Source organism: Mytilus trossulus, chromosome 10 (genome assembly GCF_036588685.1).
Source record: "Mytilus trossulus isolate FHL-02 chromosome 10, PNRI_Mtr1.1.1.hap1, whole genome shotgun sequence".
Classification (NCBI taxonomy): Eukaryota; Metazoa; Mollusca; class Bivalvia; order Mytilida; family Mytilidae; genus Mytilus; species Mytilus trossulus.
Window position 1 is genome coordinate 53416850 of NC_086382.1, and position 19362 is coordinate 53436211.

General features: G+C 30.7%; 2 protein-coding genes across 3 annotated transcripts; both read right to left on the reverse strand.

Moving 5' to 3' along the window:
* Positions 1–5939: 5939 nt before the first annotated feature.
* Positions 5940–10293, reverse strand: LOC134686343 (cornifelin homolog B-like). Of its 2 annotated transcripts, none has more exons than XM_063546020.1 (4): positions 10229–10293; positions 8536–8796; positions 7911–8050; positions 5940–6071 (listed from the first exon to the last, which is right to left on the reverse strand). In XM_063546020.1, the coding sequence occupies exons 2-4, from the start codon at positions 8792–8794 to the stop codon at positions 5979–5981; spliced, it is 492 nt and encodes a 163-aa protein (XP_063402090.1). In that variant the 5' UTR covers positions 8795–8796; positions 10229–10293; the 3' UTR covers positions 5940–5978. The 2 variants fall into 2 exon arrangements, with proteins under 2 accessions (XP_063402090.1, XP_063402089.1); XM_063546019.1 differs by lacking the exon at positions 10229–10293 and adding an exon at positions 10097–10222.
* A 3415-nt stretch (positions 10294–13708) lies between these two features.
* LOC134686345 (placenta-specific gene 8 protein-like) lies at positions 13709–17997 on the reverse strand. The gene is made up of 4 exons (XM_063546021.1): positions 17912–17997; positions 16349–16548; positions 14970–15109; positions 13709–14185 (listed from the first exon to the last, which is right to left on the reverse strand). The coding sequence occupies exons 2-4, from the start codon at positions 16536–16538 to the stop codon at positions 14090–14092; spliced, it is 426 nt and encodes a 141-aa protein (XP_063402091.1). The 5' UTR covers positions 16539–16548; positions 17912–17997; the 3' UTR covers positions 13709–14089.
* Between the last annotated feature and the right edge of the window lie 1365 nt (positions 17998–19362).

Genomic DNA, 19362 nt, shown 5'->3' on the forward strand with positions numbered 1-19362 from the left:
CGACTCTCATTATCTATCTATGTAATTCAAGAAACAGTCATTTAAATTACCTCAAAAATTAAAGTCATATGAAACGAGTGAGTGGTGAAACATAAAGTTTGTCCAATTCTTGAACCAATGCATATATAGATCATAAACGTAATCCTCTGTGCACGATTTAATCATTATTTTCGCAAATATATCATATAATGGTCAATTTATTTTTCTCTCTGTTTGTTATAATTTAACAAATATGGCTGCTCATTAAATGCCGTGTTTTGAAGCCGAGTTTTACCGATTGTCACCTTCTAGTAAACAAATCACAAAAAGCATGGGTATTGAGCACGTGTTTAACATGTATAATCAGATATTTGTTTATTTTAATGACAGATCCAGGCGTATTGTGGTCACCGGCTTTTTACGAGGAGGGTTAATCTCGGGTCACTATGCATACGGAAAAAATGTCGGCGAGTTGCTTCCTGGAAGCAAGCAATTAAAAAATAAGTAAACTTCTTCTAAATGTGGACAAATTAAAGAATTTTCCTATGAAAAAAATGTACATAAGTTATATAATGAAGACTATCCATTTAGTTATAAACAACATATGCATATTTCTTTTCAATTTGAGGTTTCTTATTACTTTAACTAAACTGATAAATATAACTGTGTACGTGGTGAAGAAGGATTGTTATTTTATCAAAATTAATCGATATTAGATTAGTTCATACCACACATCAATGAGAAGTATCATAATCATGTGTAACCAAACGACCTCAATATCAATGTGTGGTTATTTTACCCAATACCATATCAACGGGTCATATTTCTAAACAAAACATCATTACCTAACTGAACATTCACTACACTCGTCCAACAGTACATGCCTGTTAACATGGTTAACACACTGCATTTCAATCATTTGTTTGTAACTTTAGACTGTATATTGATTTTAAATAGCAAAGGACATATTTACATCTCTACCTAACCATAATATGCGAAACAAAAGATATATAAATTGTAATAAAAGTTTGTTATAATTTTGAAAAAGTAGAAGCAAGCAATTTATAACTTTTGTTTTACAAAAAAACTAAATGTGGCTCAAATTTTTTTTAGGCTTTGTTTTTTCTGTTAAGTTGGTACTTTGTGTCTTGAAATAATTCTGTAAGATATATTTGTTGTGAATTACAAAAGATATAATTTAATTGATCTTACTTAGTATTTGTCGAACTAAATGCATGTGCCTGTCCCAAGTCAGGAGCCTGTAATTCAGTGGTTTTAGTTTATTTAGATTTGTTTTTCGTTCATTTTTTGTACATAAATTATGCCGTTATCACGATTGAATTGTCATTTCGGAAACTTTTATAACTGACTATAAGGTATTGACTTTGCTTATTATTGAAGGCTGTACGATGACCAATAGTTGTTAATTTCTGTGTCCTTTTGGTCTCTTTGACAATCATACAATATCTTCTTTTTTATATAAAGGATTGAATGCAATATTTACAGAATTGAAAGCAACAAAATTGCAATCATCTGATTTAGTTCTACCAAAAACTACAGTAGCCATTAAAATTGTTCACCAAACATCTTCTTTATTCGAAAAAACCTACATCTACCCATTTTATTTTATAAAGTATCCCAATTCAAATCAGCTAAAGTAATTCTTATCTGGAACTAAAAAACAGAATCCTCAGTTTCAACTCCCTTTTTGCATTCATTCTTTTTTTTTTAATAATTATATACACATGAAGTACTTTAATAATTCAAGAAAACTAATTATTGATAGTTTCTAGTACAACTTCAAAGAATTATTCGGGATTTTTTTAATGTCAAAGGTTTTTTCAGCATGTATATTTGGTTTTCTGTGATTTGAAGGAAAAAGTGAACAGCTGTTGTTTGAACAAACTAGTTTTTGAATTCATTGCCTTTGAACAATATAGTATATATATAAATTTATAAATATAACCCTTTAACACAGTTAAAAATCAAAGAAAGGATCGATTCATTTTGTTTACTTATATCTGATAGACATTTAGATTTTTGAATATGTAAAACAAAGATGCTTTATTTAACGTTAACCCAACATTCTTTTGACGATATTGCGTTCCTTAGTAATATATAAACACAATGATGAATTAATAAATTATGTAAGGCAAAATTTGATAAGGTAAACTAGTTTTTGAATGACCTTAAAACATTTGTATGTTATCTTTGAACAGAGTTGATTGAACCCTGAGAAAACAGTATATTGATCATATATTAGTGGAAGACGTGTGTGATTTATCGTTTAAGGTCAAGTAACAGTAAATGGTCCTTGTCACAAATTTTATTCGAGGTTTTATGAACTCAAACCAAATCTAGATTGCCACTGATATTCTTGAATTTTGTCATCTCAGGGACTTTGATAACAAATTATATACTTAAGAAACTGCTCATTGTTGAAAGCCGTGTTGTGACCTGTCTTTGCTTGCATTCACGTCATTTTGTTTCTAAGTGATATCCACACCATATCTCTTTATTTTTCTATTGGTGAACGCAAGCAAAGAAAGACACAATACCTTTGATTTGATTTTGATAGATTAGGTCATATAGCATAAATAAAATGATAAGACTTTGCAATACTTTGAAAATTATTGTTTAGACAAAGAGGGAAAGTAGTCTTCTGGTAAATAGGGTTAATATCACCTCCAGTATTTAGTCATTTTTAGTCAATCATATGTGGCTCGTCGTTTGTTTTTGCACGTCCATTTTTCCCGAAGAGTCGGGTATTGGTTTGTGGTTTGGTTTTGTTGTAATGGACTCTATCTGGAGAGTCCCAGTCAATTTTTCATGCATGATAAGATTTAAGCCGATTATTTGGTAAAATATTGTCGGGTAAACGTCAATGTAATATCATTTCAATTACCATAATATATTAGTAGAAGACATGTGTGGTTTATCATTTACGGTCAAGTAAGAGTAAATGGTCCTTGACACAGATTTTATACGAGGCTTTATGTACTCTAACCAAATATCGATTGCCACTGGTATTCTTGTTCAGTCGTTAAAATTTTGTCATCTCAGTGACTTTGATAACAAATCATATACTTTAGAAACTGCTCATTGTTGAAAGCCGTGTTGTGACCTGTCTTTGCTTGAATTTACGTCCTTTTGTTTCTAGGTGATATACACACCACATCTATTTATTTTTCTATTTTTGGTTGGCTTTTGATAGATTAGGTCATATAGCACCCAAAATAATGGTTTTGACTTTGCAATACTTTAAAAGTTATTGTTTAGACAAAGAGGGAAAGTAGTCTGCTGGTACAACTGTAAGTTGGTTTAATATAACCTCTTAATGTGCCAGTATTTGGTCAGTTTTAGTCAATCATGTGTAGCTCGTCGTTTTTTTTGCACGTCCATTTTTACAGAAAAGTCGGGTATTGGTTGTTGATTTTGTTTATTGTACTGGACCCTATCTGGAGAGTTCCGGTCATCCTTTTATGAATTATGAAATTAAATATAAATCCATATTTTGCAATTATTTGAAGGCTATCGTTTGGTAAAATATTGGCGGGTAAACGTCAATGTGATATCATTTCAATTACCAAAATAACCGAAATCATCTAGAGAGTAAGAGACGTTTTTTTTTTACTCGGCAGGTATTTTATTCTTTATACTGTATTCCTGTCACGTAGTGATATTTTCTAACATTGTCATATAAGGGGGTTGGCTAGTCATAAAACCAGTTTCAGCCTATCATGTTTAGCGAAATATTTCCTCTAATAGTTGATTGTTCCCTCGGTTTTAGTTTGTCACCCGTATCTGTTCTCTCCTCATCGATTTATGAATTTTGAACAGCGGTATGCTACTGTTGTCTTTATTCCTTCACAATATGCCAAGGTCTCAAACGTTTTTTTTAATAAATAAAGCAAACAATTACAGATCTGTCATCGAAACCAATATTTGTAGCTATGATATCAAATAGTGATAAGCTTTTCGATACGACAAACAACAGTAACCGAGGGTCCTTACAACTTTGGACAGGTAAATAACATTGTGGTATAGATAAACCAGTTTACGATCGGAACCCTTTTCTTTTTTATCAGTAGATTAAAAAAAATCTATATCAAAGGACAACTAGTTAACAACTCATGAAAACTTATGCAGTTATGAAATAAATAAATAAATTTGTTTTGCGAAGGCATGTAATTTTTAGAATCATTTGACTGTGTGCCTAAACTACAGCAAAATATTTGCTGTCATAAAAACCGATTAATTTTAGCAAAATCAATAAAACTATATTGCATACTCAAGTAAACTTAAAGTATTACATTTCAAATTTAGTCAGAATGTAACTAGTAAACGACTATCGAACATCACAATAGAATAATACTCTCAAAGACATTATTCCTATTGAAATGTTCTTGATATAATAGTTCAAACGATAGAGTTTATGTCATATTTCTAACGTTTTACAAATACCATCATGACAAGTTAACATAGGACGAGAACCCTTAGTTAGATAGGAACTGCAAACGCCTTTAGATCAAGTCACCTCTATCCATCTTATGCATTTTGAGTTTATTTGACTTAGTTGTCCATGCAATTTTTGAAAGTAGTTGATATTCAATTGACTGTGGTATTAAATTATTAAAGAATTTTTTTCCCTTTATCTTCGAGTATTGCACTTGTTACGTTTGTCGATCACGAGTCTGGAAACAATAAGTGGTAAATATACATGTACAGAAATAACGAAGTAGGGGAGATAATACAATGTTATTACATGTTTTAGTCGATACAGTATACTGTCCCATTTGATCAAAACGAAGGTTGATATTCTTAAATTTGATTTGATAATGTATTGTATATTAAACAAAATAAGATGTGATAAGCTCGTCAATGAGCTATTCACCAGAGTTCCAAATTCATTAGATTTTTGCAATTATAGACAAGCGTACGGCCTTCAACTATAAGAAAAATCCATATCGTGTGGTCTTCTATAAAAAGTCCCGGTAAAGAAAAATATTAAGCAAATCAAACTCAGAAAACTAATGGCCTTCATTTATAAAAGACAAAAGTAAGTAAAACAGACATGTACCAACGACAAACACAGAACTACATGCATCTTTTATATTGATGTATATCATATTACATGGTGCCTTTTATAGCAAATAAACTGACTTCAATTTTGAATAAACAATGTCTAGGGTTTTATATTGTGAAAATAATTGCATATCGTTCGAGACTGCATGTAAATTACGTAAGCACGTCACTGGTTTTAATATTCTGTGGTGTTTGTCCGTGGTGGAATATGTTTGCTGTTGTCCTACAAGTCGAGTTATATTTAATGTGTTTCCCTCGGGTTTTTTTTTCTATCAATCGATTTATGACTTTTGAACACCGATAAACTATTGTTGCCTTTATTTTCTTAATCATTTATATCGGGAATATGTATATGAAAATGTTTTACTGTACTATATGTAATATCAACTACAAAAATGTTACTTGGTTGGCATCTTGTCAGATTTATTAGTATGTGTATCTGAAGTTAGTTGTGGTTGTTTAATGTGTATATACATTTTTTTAGTTGCAGGATTTTGATTTTGTACAATTCTGTTTGTTATGTTTGTTTTTAATTTTTCAATAGAAGGAAACGATAAACAACTGTGTTTCGAGTTTTAACCAGCTATAAACCCTAAATATTTCTGTACCAAGTCATGAATATGACAAGAGTTTTCCATATGTTCTGTTGGCGGATATAGTCCAATATTTGATTTTTTCAGGAATTCGGTGTTTTGTAAATATTTTTTTTTGACAATTATAACAGATCTTATCTTATTTCAAATTGATCACAAGATTGTAAGAAAGCTTAGCAAAAAATACCTTTTTAATAAAATGTTTCAAAAATGACATCTATGTAGGTAAAGATTTAAATATAAAAGCAACAAATAAACGAGTTTAAAGTTTTGAATGTAGTGCAATAGTATTCTGCTTATTAAACAACACTAAAGTATTCCTTATAATCCCATATTCTTTAGTTCTCTCGCTTGTTGACATGCCGCACACATATAACAGCACGAAACTGTCAAACAATCATTACACATGTCGCCCTACAAAATGCATTACATGAGTATATATCAAGTAGTAGCTGCACTTGTTAAACTGCAAAAAGAGATCTATGTTTTATAAAATAAAAAAATCGATAAAAGTATCACTCTCAAATTGACGAAAACGATAACGTGATCATACACCATACGATGATTTTGGTTAACCTGTCAGATCTCTTTTGAATTATATCTCCATTTTTGCTATCCAATCATTAGAGAAAAGATTCCTGAACTATGTCCTTTTTATAACAAACATTATTCACTTCATAAAACCAAACAAGTCGATAAAAATATCACTCTCAAATTGACGAAAACGGGAACGTGATCATACACCACACGATGATTTTGATTATCCCAAACTCCTGAATTTTGTTTTGATGGTATATTTGTTATTCTCATCGGATTGTGTCTAATGCTTAGTTCGTTTCTGTGTGAGTTACATTGTAATATTGTGTCGTTGTTCTCCTCTTATATTTTATGCGTTTTCCTCAGTTTTAGTTTGTTACCCCGATTTTGTTTTTTTCTATCGATTAATGAGTTTTGAACAGCGGTATACTTCTGTTGCCTTTGTTTGGTTGTAACTTAAATTGTATTTGTTTTATGCATAGTCGTATCAACGTGTTATAAGAAAAAGAATCAATAGACTGTCGTGAACTGTCAACGAGGAATTGGTTTGTAAATGTCGAATTTGGTTTTTATATGCTATTTTTTCCATTTTTTCTTCAAATTTGATTGAAAAACAGGCAGTTATCTCAGTAAAATGATAAACACAACGATTTTTTTTTCCAGCGCATTACTCTTATTTGTCTAAATATTGTTATATTTGTTTACTTGATGCTTAATCTTTGTTGAAAGTATTGTATAGTTTCACTACACTTTTTGCGGTTTGAGGTTAACATTCAATATATTTCGGATTGTATATATATGATGGATTCATAAGCAATGCACAATAAAATTATCTTTGATACAAATCAAATAGTTTTCTAGACACGGAGGATTATACACAATCATATATATTTTTTAAACTTAAATTCAAATATCCTGAAATATTTTAAAAGGGTACGAAGGTCTTGTTTCATATGAAATTGAATCTAAGCTTTCAATTGACTTTCATAGAAAGTACCCGTAACCCGTAATCTGAAATGTCTTTTATGTCTAATTTAGTTATTGAACTTTCTTTGTAGGTAATCAATTTCGAATGTCAATGAAATTTTGAAAAACTGAGTTATTTTGGTTTCTTCGGCACTTTGAAAGTAACGGTTAAAACATTATACCGTTATTCCTAAAAATATCTTTTTATATTATTTGACATCTTTCGTCTCTCTTATACTGTTTATATTTGAAAGAATCACCCTTTTTATGACGTAATTTTTTTTTGTATCTTAGATAATAAGTTATAATTAAACATATATAACTAAACATATTTGGAATTTAAAATCCATATATATTATGCATGCAGGAAGTATGCATGTATTATGTAACTTTTTACTTTTTCCGACTACCATAGACTATTTTGTTAAAACTAGTAAAGAAAATATTGATTCGAAATAAACTTTCGAGTACAGCTACTACAAAAAAGCAGATACGTCTGTTATCAATGTAACTTAGTATCAACAAATACTTTTATCAAAATAAATTTGAATGTTTTCTTGTCAGATAGTAGGAATACATTATCTAATATAATCTAATATATGTATAAAGAAAAATTAGATGTAGTATAATTAACAATAATATAAATTATCATACGCTTATCACCCAACGACAAAATGAATTAAAAGTAAGCAAATTGAGGTCAGTATAAGTTAATTCCAGTTTAATTATTTTTTAAAAAACAAAGCTTACTCTTATTCCACCCATGGTCCTTATTCTGGTTCTCATATTTATTGGCGCGGCAGGAACACAGCACATAGTACAACAACATTCACCAAGACGCGATGCTAAAGATGCCATAGCACAAGAGCAACAACAAAAAGTGAACAAACCTGAAATAACAAAACAAAAAACAAAAAAATCATCATAATTAAAACATGTCCAGTCAAACATGTGAAAATTGATAATGTCTATCACACATCCCTTTCTATTTATCTTATATTAACTTTTTACTTATTTTTTTTTTAAATCGGTTTTATAATGCATGATGTGTAATGTCTGGTTTTATATGATTCAAAATTTCAAATTCAAAATGACTAAGTATCGCAATATTCTAATATAGCACAAATACATCCTGATAATATAGTAGGACAGACATGTTTAGTCTTCATTATCTATAGCGCTCGAGTAAAACATATGTTCGAAGATCAAATCATATAAGAAATAAAAATAAATTAAATTGTGGTGCCAAATCTGGTTAAAGTCGCCTGGCAATGGAAAAAGAACTAATATCTTGCTTGATTCGTGCTTTTGATATCTAACATTTTAATTTCCATTGTTGTAATATCTGTTTTAAACTTAATGTTAAGTTACATACAATTGCCGACATCAGAACAGCAATCAAATATTCCAGTAGACCAGTCCCTGATACCGTGTCTGTCTACAAGTAAAAGTGGGTTACCATGCTGTTGTGGCTGTGCAATAACAACAGTAGTTGACTGTTGTTGTTGTTGTGGTGGTACTTGATCGTACCTTTGCATAGACTGAGACGGTGGTGCTTGGTTATAGCTTGGAGCATTTGGGTGTTGATTATAGTCTTGCGAATTTGGATGGACCTGGTTATCTTTAGAATCCATGTCTGAAAAAAATATTCTAGTGATGATCTAATTGTCGTTTTTAAATTTCTTTAAATAGAATATGCATTTATATAGTAATCCAATCGACAGCAAGTATTTGATTTTAGTATGCAAATCTTACATAATCCTTGATAATAGGTAAAACACAAAAAAAAAACCAAAGCTAAATGAGTTTTGGTATGAATACATTGCTTCTTTTAATAGATGAACAGAGAAAAAAATTTACGTGATATGAACTCAATCTTTAGGAAAGTAGTAAATTATAATGCTCGAAATTTCTGCTAGTAAATTACATCTACATGCAGTTGTAGATCTATTGGATATATATATCATTGAAAATCTGAACTATTTATTATGAGACATCACAAAGATTCAAAATAAGACATTTCTATATAAAAAATCATCATAGATCACAGGATTGAAGAAATGTAAGCCAGACAAGCGATTCGTCAAAATAAAACAGATCAGTAAATCTCAAATGAAAAAAGGTTAAAAAGGCAAAAACAATGTACCAAATTGAAGAGGATTGCTGATCCAAACATTCTCACAAATTTTGGTAAATGCAGGTAATGTAATCCATTCCTATGGTAGAAAATCCATGATTTAGTTTGTTTACAGTTGATTTATAATTATAACATTATCAGGTGATACCTTCGGTGTAAAGATCTCCACCAGGAGTTTCATCTTATCATGTGGTAAAAACTCCCAAGTTTGGTACTTCGAACGGTTTTGTAAACAGACAATTCATAATTATGACCATGCCGTGCTGACTACTGAGCTGGTTATATCCTCGGTTTAAAGAGCAGGTGCATCGACCTGCGGTTGTAAATAAACTATTTCTAGATACCAGAATTAAAAGTTTTTATGCAAGACACGTATTTTGTTTTTCCAAGACTTATCCGTCCCTGAGTATACATACATTTCTTAATGAAGAAAATGGTGGATTTAACTTTGATTTATAGCTAGTTAAACCTCTCATTGTTTACTGTCTCACAACAATGTGTTGACAAAACAAAAATACATATAATAGGTATAAATGACAAAAACAGGTACAGCAGTCAAAATTAATAACTAATAAAACAACCAAATATTTCAAAAAAGAAAACAAAATGTCATATAGGCAAAGCGCATGAACAAAAAGACAAGAAAACAAATATAATTATAGAACAGTTACACAATGGTGGGATGTAAAACCAGGGTTATCAACATAAGTGGAGTAAAAAATAAAGGTTGATGATAATATATAGCGACAAATAAAAGAACAATGTAAGACATGAATAAGATGACAAACAACGTCAGTACCTACAATCTATAATTCAAGACCATCATGAATTATGTGTGAAGTTGATACGGAATATTTTCCCACAATGTCTTAGCTTGGTACCTTCCGATATACTTTTTTAGACGAGCAAACTTACAAAATAGAAAACTTACTTGTTCGCAAAACTATTCGTCACAGTTTCTATGGATTTCTTATCAACTAATATCTTCTATTCAAGTGAGTATTATATAATATTGAATATTGATTATAAGAAGGTAAGAAGGGGGAAAATCAATTCTTTTTTATGTTTGTAAAATAATTTTTTATGAATGAAGTAAATTTTACGGATAATATAAAAAGAGCGAGACTGTCACTTATATTAAGTCCTAATGAGCCTTTTTGTCATATTGGTTCAGAAAATATAGCAAATAACAATATATACTTTATTTTTGTGTCCGATTAAGTAAGATTAAGCAAAAAAGTGACTACGTCATGACGAAAATAACTTACCATTTTAAGTGGGTAAAACACTCAACAACTCACCAAACGTTGATTTTTTTTACGTAGTTCGTTCAGTCAAACTTTTGTTCGTGTGATTCTTTGTCAATTGTGTTCTCCAATTTATTTATAGTGTAGGCCTGTGGTGTTGTGTTGTCATTTTGATATTATATTTCACATGGCCATAAAAGTACGAGGTTTGGCATGCCACAAAACCATGTTCAAACCACCATTTTGTCCTTTAAAAATGTCCTTTACCAAGTCAGGAATATGGCCATTGTTATATTATAGTTCGTTTCTGTGTGTGTTACATTTTAACGTTGCGTCGTTTGTTTCTCTTAATTTTGAGTGTAAATTTTCTGATTTAAATTTTAGATATATTGATGATGTTCTATCACTGAATAACCCACATTCCAGTCAGTACGTGCATCTCATATATTCCAGTGAACTTAAAATTAAGTATACTTCTGATACTAGAAGGACTGGTTCATACTTTGATCTTTGTCTCAATATTGACACAGATGGACGACTTCACACTAAAATATATGAGAAACGGGAGGATTTCAACTTCCCCATTATCAATATCTCACTTCTCAACATCGTTTGGTGTTAACATATCTCAGTAGATGCTAGTACATATTCGCGCTAAACCAACTGCATATACAGTAGTGTAATCCTTTCTCATAAACTGCTCCAACAGAGTTATGAGAAGGAAAGATAAATGACACTCCGTAAATTTTATGGACACCGTTACGAATTGGTTGATCTATACGATACGTCTATGTCTAAACTAACTAACGACATTTTTACCACGTCTAAGATTGTGGTCTACATCTTCGTCGTCTGGTCTACTTATACCTTAACGTGAACTATTCCCGAATATGAATATTTTGCCGAGTGTTAATTTGCATTGCTATACGACGTGTCTGGTTATTTATACATCCAACATTCATGTATTAAGTTATGGTGGGTTTTATTTTGTAAGTCTTGCTGGATATTGTGTTATGTCTTGTCGTTTTTGGTTTGAATTCTATTTCTATTTTTCTATATGTATATTAAAGTTAAAGTAATTAATAAGCTATATATTGTTTTAGTTTAAGCAACTATATATGCACAGGATTATTTTGTTTATACACCGTTTTATATTTAAAAGAGAAAATGGTATGGTTAGAAAAAGTATACCGCTGCAAAACACTATTCCATTTTTGTTTTCCTTTCATGGTTAGGAAATACATAAAATAACAACATTAGAAAATCAATCCCAAATTTAGATTCTATCTTTAAAAATTTACCTGTTATGAAATAAACGTCACAAAATATGTTAATTTTTGTGTCGTTGAAACATTTGTGTGACGCGCAATTAACAATTCTATTATGGTCGTCTGGTGAATTGTTTATATTCATGGGAAGTGTTCGTTGTTATTCTGTGGTTCACCTGATATCATGTGCTATTATCTTATATATTTAAGTTTTTCTCTGTCCTGACTGTTCTGGCGTTTATATCAACTTCATTTTAGCGGTATTTTTTTCAACGCTATCATACAAGCGGGAGGTTTGGTTGGCCATAAAACCAGGTTCAACTCACCAATTTTTCTTAAAATGTCCTGTGCCAAGTAAGGAATAGTATGGCAGTTGTTATCAAATAGTCCGTTGTTATGCATTTATGAGTTTGTTTTTGCTGCACTTCAGTGTTTCTTTTGATCAATTTTTCTTCTTCTTATAGTTAATGTGTTTCCCTCGGTTTTGGTTTTTGACCCGGACTTGATTTTGTTGAATCGATTTATGACTATTCAAGAGCGGTATACTACTGTTGCCTTTATTTTGTCAGAATTAAATATAAAAAAAAATGATTGTAGCTTTTACTTCGGTCCAGTTTGAGTTGATGCGTAAATTGCGATGTAATTTTAGAAGTGACCAGGGTTATTCAAGTTAAACATAATTTTTACCAACGGAAAGCAGAAATTTTACTTTTACTGATTCAACGATTTATCCATAAACTCCAAGCAGTCCGACTAATCTCCTAGTTCTTTAGAGATAAATTCTAAAAAATTGGAACAAATAAAAAAATGGAAACAACAACAACCTAATGAAGCATAAAAGATACCAGCGAGAGAAAAAACACAAGTCCAATTAATACAAATATCAACAAAACACTACACACAAATATGAAAACAAGCACGGCAAACCCCACAAAACCTCATATGATAAGCATCAACCGAGTCAGTAGTGATAACCGTCATGTTTACTATTGAAAGCTTAATTACAGATGATTAAACTACATGGTCGTCTGGTGAATTGTTTATATTCATGGGAAGTGTTCGTTGTTATTCTGTGGTTCACCTGATATAATGTGCTATTATCTTATATATTTAAGATTCTCTCTGTCCTGACTGTTCTTGCGTTTATATTTACTGCATTTTAGTGGTATTTTCTCAACGCTGTCATGCAAGCGGGAGGTTTGGTTGGCCATTAAACAAGGTTCAACTCACCATTTTTTCTTAAAAATGGCCTGTGCCAAGTCAGGAATATTATGGCACTTGTTATCAAATAGTCCGTTTTTATGCATTTGTGAGTTTGTTTTTGCTGCACTTCAGTGTTTCTTTTGATCAATTGTTTTCTTCTTATACTTAATGTTTTTTCCTCGGGTTTGGTTTTTGACCCGGATTTAATTTTGTTGAATCGATTTATGACTATTCAACAGCGGTATACTACTGTTGCCTTTATTAAGTCACAATTAAATGTCAAAGAAATTTAGTTTTTTTTCCAAATCCAGTTTGAGTTGATGCGTAAATTGCGATGTAATTTTAGAAGTGACCAGGGTTATTCCAGTTAAACATAATTTAAACCAACGGAAAGCATAAATTTTACTTTTACTGATTCAACGATTTATCCATTAACTCCAAGCAGTCCGACTTATCTTCTAGTTCTTTAGAGATGATAATTCTAAAAAAATTAGAACAAATAAAAAAAAAATGGAAACAACAACAACCCAATAAAGCTAAATATCAACAAAACACTACACACAAATATGAAAATAAGCAAGGCAAACCCCACAAAAATCATAGCATAAGCATCAACTGAGTCAATAGTGATATCTGTCATGTTTACCATTGAAAGCTAAATTACAGTTGATTTAATGAATAAGTTTTAAGAAATACGATATAGTATTTTTAATTGACGCAATTTGAAAGGTAAAATAATAAAAACTATAAAACAATGTTATGTTGTATTTAGTGATTATATCCACCGATCTGCTCTGTTGGCTCGTTTAAACACTTTGCCTTCCATCATGTCCAAGATATAGCAACACACCATATCAAAGAAAATTTAATGTTTGCTACAATATGCTACATACTGTAGTAGGACATATCAATTTTCACTTGGTTGATTACTTTTGATGTGTAAATGACTTCATATATCATACATGTAAAATGGTAATGATAAATCGTTGTCTCGATGCGATACATAGAATAAAATGTTGAAATATATGACAAATATAGCACGTAATCACTGTTGATGTTTTCTATTTTCCTGTCTTATTTGATACCCATATTTGTAAGTTCTCTGTGGTCCTGGCATGTGGAACAAGGACCACAAAATGAAGCTGTTACGCAATCTGTGCACATGGTTCCCTATAATATGAAACAACACATTAGAATAAAGTAGTATGAACGTGAAAGTCATTAGATTAACGCAGTAAGCTATTATGTTTTTTTTTATTGTAATGCTTTCATTGCAAATGCTGGACTTTATTAAAGGTAGCATGGTGACATATAGTTATAACTTCTATGTCACATAGTCGCTGTTACAGCGTTGTCTCATTTAATTCAATCATACGGCTTTTCTTATATTTAAATTGATGGTTGAGATTAGTATGGTTATAAATAAATGTGATGAGTCTATATATATTGATATAATACACCTCTACACAAAAACATAATTTACTTTCATGATTCATGACGTTTGTGCTTATATTGTAACATGAAGACTCGACAATTAATAAATGACACACAAAAACTAAAAAATACAGAAAAGTAAAAACATCAGTCTAAGATACGAAACAGTGGTTTATTTTCGGATATAACCTGTATAATATTCAAAGTAATGCTTAAACATTCATACTTCATTCCGCAATTGAATATTTAAATCTGAATTAAACATAGGAATCACGCTTAACAGCGTGATTTTGTTTAAGGTTGAATAATTGTTAATTGCTTAACGTCCATTGTATATTTCATACACAATAAATGCCCATACTAACCAAATTAAACTGTATTCATGGTTTAACTATTTTTGAGAAAAAGATCTCAGGTAATATAGTTGTAAGTAAAGCTAGTTAAAAATATATTCAAATAAATCATCTTGTATATATCAATATTACTCGATTTAGTATTTTTATTAACAATGCTTCCTCACCCTAATTCCACCAACGGTTCTTATTTTGTTTCGAAGTGTGATATTACTGGCAGGAACGCACATTGGCATGCAGAAATGTTCTCCCATCCGTGACCCAAGGTAACACACAGAACAAGGATGACACATGCATGTCAGCAAACCTGGAATATATCTAGACTATACAGTTTGGAAAAAAAATAGCATTTTCGTTGTGATTTTTTTCTGTTATATATCAATCAAACATAAAACTTTATTAATTTAATCATCCATTGATAGAATGATAAAACATTCAGAAACTATGGGTCGACCTCCTCCGGCAAAGTTTAACATCGGGGGATTATCCCTACTTTTTGTACATTGCTTCTGGTCAAATAGGTCTTAAAATTGTATGACTATTGCTTAAAACACTACTGGTGTGTATAGAAAATGCTTTTACCGCACAATTTTTTTTTGAAAATATTTTTTCTACAAACTTTAAATGTATATATAAACGAAAACTCGGATTACTTACGATATTATATTGATTACGGAAAGACCAAGTATATTTATTTGTTTGTTTTTTTGTTTTTTGTTTTCTGTTTTTGATTTTAATTTTAAATCAAATTTTGAATTGCATTTTAAATGAACATATTGAATGGCAGAAGCTAGTAAACTAATTTAGTTCATATAAAGGGAAACAATCCAAAGAATATGCAAAATAAGATTTTTGGACACATGACCTCATACAAAATTAGTATCTTTTGTCGGAAAATAGTCATAACGAGAAGATAATTATCAAAGGTATCAGGATTATAATTAAGTATGCCAGACGCGTGTTTCGTCTACACAAGACTCATAAGTGACGCTCATATCAAAATATTTATCAAGCCAAACAAGTACGAATTTGAAGAGCATTGACGACCCAAAAATCCAAAAAGTTGTGCAGAAAGAACGTGTGTATGGATATAAACGGTTTTTCCTAAACATGATTATTAATAAAATATGTTGAAATATTAAAACAAATATATGCAAGTCTTCATTTTACCTGTACTCGTCAAAAATGATCTTCCTACTGGCTGCCTTGTTTCATTTACAATGTTGACATTATTTTGTTTTAGTAACTTCATATGCCATGCGTCGAACTTCACAAGTAAGTTATTGAATACTGATTCAAATGAATTGAATTATTCACTTACAGGCAAATAATACATCGAGTTATTTTAGATTATTTTGATAAGATTTAGCCAACACTTACTGGTAACAGCAGTATATGAAATACACATTTCCGCTTTTATAAATGATTGAAACCAACAAAAAATTATCATTGTTTTATTTGTTAACACTTTGTGACTAATGCCCCTTTAATAAGTAATTCCTTGTTATAGTTATTGATCAATGTCATCGTTCTTTAAATGACTTACATGTTGCTGGATCAGCTAAACAGTCACAAAGTCCTGTAGTCCACTCCCTGTGTCCTTCAAATGATGTGACCATTAAAGGATTATTCTGAAGCTGTGGTTGATTGATCACTGGTTGGTTGTATGGTGGCGGTTGGGTTGAACCATAGTTTACTTCTGGATAAAGATGTTTCTTTGTTTCCTCAGTACTCATATTTAATAGGCTATGAAAAATAATATAGTTAACCGATTAAAAGTAAAAGTTCAAATTCTGAAACATAAGTGCATCCTTTGGATTGTATATTCAGATATACAATCGATTTCGGGCAAAGGAGTATACGTATCATTTTCTTATCATGAGTCCAAACATCTCGTACCCACAAAATATTAATCCGGTATTTAACTTACTAAGTAAGTACGTAAATAGTTTTTTTTATAGTGTCACGATTCAATATACAACATTATATACAATTTTTTTTTATTTAAAACCATATTATATGCTAAAAATATATATACTATAATGTAAAATAAACATTTGAATAATGAAACTTTTCTTAATACTGAAAATTCTAAAATAAAATCTAAATTGATACGTTTTAACTATTTAAGGGGTGATAAAACCTACATTAAAGTTGTCATTGAACTAATATGACAAGTAAAGGAAAAAATATAAAAGGAAATATCTGCTTTCTTATGTTGTATATATGATAACATATGCTATTTTGTTGGTAACAAATAGCAATATATGTAGACCTTACCACCCTTTGATTCAATTTATCAAAATAATAGACAAGTGTATACTGCATTATTGGAGAAATGTTTTCGTTTAGGTCATCGTTACATTCACCATAACAGCCGTGAAAATGAAATTACGTTTTTCTATAATAACAACTGTTTAAAGTCATATGAAACGAGGGAGTGGTGAAAAATACTGTTTGTCCAATTCTTGAACTAAGGCATGTATACATCATAAATTTAGTCCTCTGTGCACGATTTTATCATTATTTTCGCAAATATATCATATGATCGTCATTTTTCTTCTCTCTGTTTGTTATGATTAAACAAATATGGCTGCTCATCAAATGCCATGTTTTGAAGCCGAATTTTACCGATTGCCACCTTATAGTAAACAAATCAGAAAAAGCATGGGTATTGAGCACGTGTTTAACATGTATAATCAGATATTTGTTTATTTTAAAGACAGATCCATGCGTATTGTGGTCACCGGATTTTTACGAGGAGGGTAACGCTCGGGTCACTTTGCATACGGAAAATATGTCGGCGAATTGATTCCAGAAAGCAAGCAATTAAAAATAAGTAAACTTCTTCTAAATGTGGACAAATTAAAGAATTTTCCTCAGAACAAAGTATTTGTACATAAGTTGTATAATGAAAACTATCCATTTAGTTATAAAAAACATATACATATTTTTTTTTAATTTGAGGTTTCTTATGACTTTAACATGGATTCCTCTTGAAACCCGTCCTCAAAAAAAAAAATCCAGTCAAATAAGAAAACCTAAAGAAAATAACTTCTTTTTCATGATGAAGTCTGGCTGCAATACTTGTTTTAGCATTATAATTTACCTTGGATCGTCTTGCTGGAGTGTCACCTAACTAATTTCACCACACACGTTGTAAGGTATATATATGCATGATTTGTGTAATTATCACGAGATTTTATGTAAACAATTTTATCTATATTTGCCTTAATGACGCATTATTGTTTATTAACAGTGTCTATGTATCTTTTATCAGCCTATATATTTCTCATTAGTGTTTGTTGAATGATAACACGAGTTTCACAATTTAGTGAAATATCAATTAAATATTTACTTTTCTTTTTTCTTTATCCAATGAAAACAAATTATGAAATGGTTGTTTAAGAGTATTTTTTTATGAAAAGGTACCATTTTTACTAAAATTTTAAAAAGCAACCCAACTTATTGAATAATTAGTTAACGTCAAATTATATCAGAATTAATCAGCTTTCGTAACAGGCTACAGCTAACAAAAGACCTAACATGATTTTACTTTTTTGGACGATCGGGGAGTGACGTTTGACCAAAGACAATATACTGTTGCTGTGCCAATGAACAAAACGATGTGTTCGACTTCTAGTCACATGATATTGTTAATCTAAAGCTAATCTGCACTTCTCAACTGCAGTTCTGTTGTTCCTCTAGTATATACACCCACTAATATAAAACAAAAAAGGAAACCCTTGAAGACGATATCATGACGTAAAATGAAGGGGTTTCTTTTAATGAGATGATGCCAACCCAAGATGAATAACCATTCTTCTGTTATAATAAAATTGAGAATGGAAATGGGGAATGTGTCAATGAGACAACAACCCGACCATTGAGCAGAAAACAGCAGAAGGTTACCAACAGGTCTTTAATGCAACGAGAAACACGGAGGCGTTCTTCAGCTGGCCTCTAAACAAAGATATACTAGTTCAGTGATAATGAACGCGGTAATAAACTCCAAATTGTACACAAGAAATTAAAAGTTAAATTAATACAAGACTATAAAAGGACAGAGGCTTCTGACTTGGGGACAGACGCAAAAGTGCGGAATCTAGGATACACTTAAAATATGATTTTCAATCATTAGTTCTTGTCAAATCTTTTTTGTTTTTCTTTGTCATTAGACTTCAGCCTCAGATATAAAGGTAAATGTCTACCGTACCTCGTTTGGACATTTTAAGTTTCAAAATGTCTATACTGAAAGTCAGTAGTCTATAATAGTAATAAAGGTTGACGAAAAGGGAAACAACCATCTGAAAACACAACACATAAAAAACTAAGATGAGCAATACGACCCCAGCCATTTCAGAGTTGATCATATGCGCCTGTGATAATAAAGAGATCCTGGTACCCGAAGGCAACAGAAAAAGACTGAATTGTCCTTGGAGTTCAGTATTTTTACAACATTAAAATCATATAGCCACGACTGTGTATTTGAACATCACAACATTCGAAGTGTTTTTGTGACAAGTAGTCATACATTATGTTTATTGTGTGTATATACTA

Coding starts and splice junctions, on each gene's coding strand:
- LOC134686343 (XM_063546020.1), bottom strand. CDS start 8,794: ATGGATTCTAAAGATAACCAGGTCCATCCAAATTCGCAAGACTATAAT. Junction 8,051..8,535: donor CTGTTCTGATGTCGGCAATT/GTATGTAACTTA, acceptor TTGTTATTTCAG/GTTTGTTCACTTTTTGTTGT. Junction 6,072..7,910: donor GGACCATGGGTGGAATAAGA/GTAAGCTTTGTT, acceptor TGCATTTTGTAG/GGCGACATGTGTAATGATTG.
- LOC134686345 (XM_063546021.1), bottom strand. CDS start 16,538: ATGAGTACTGAGGAAACAAAGAAACATCTTTATCCAGAAGTAAACTAT. Junction 15,110..16,348: donor TTTAGCTGATCCAGCAACAT/GTAAGTCATTTA, acceptor GATATATTCCAG/GTTTGCTGACATGCATGTGT. Junction 14,186..14,969: donor GAACCGTTGGTGGAATTAGG/GTGAGGAAGCAT, acceptor TTCATATTATAG/GGAACCATGTGCACAGATTG.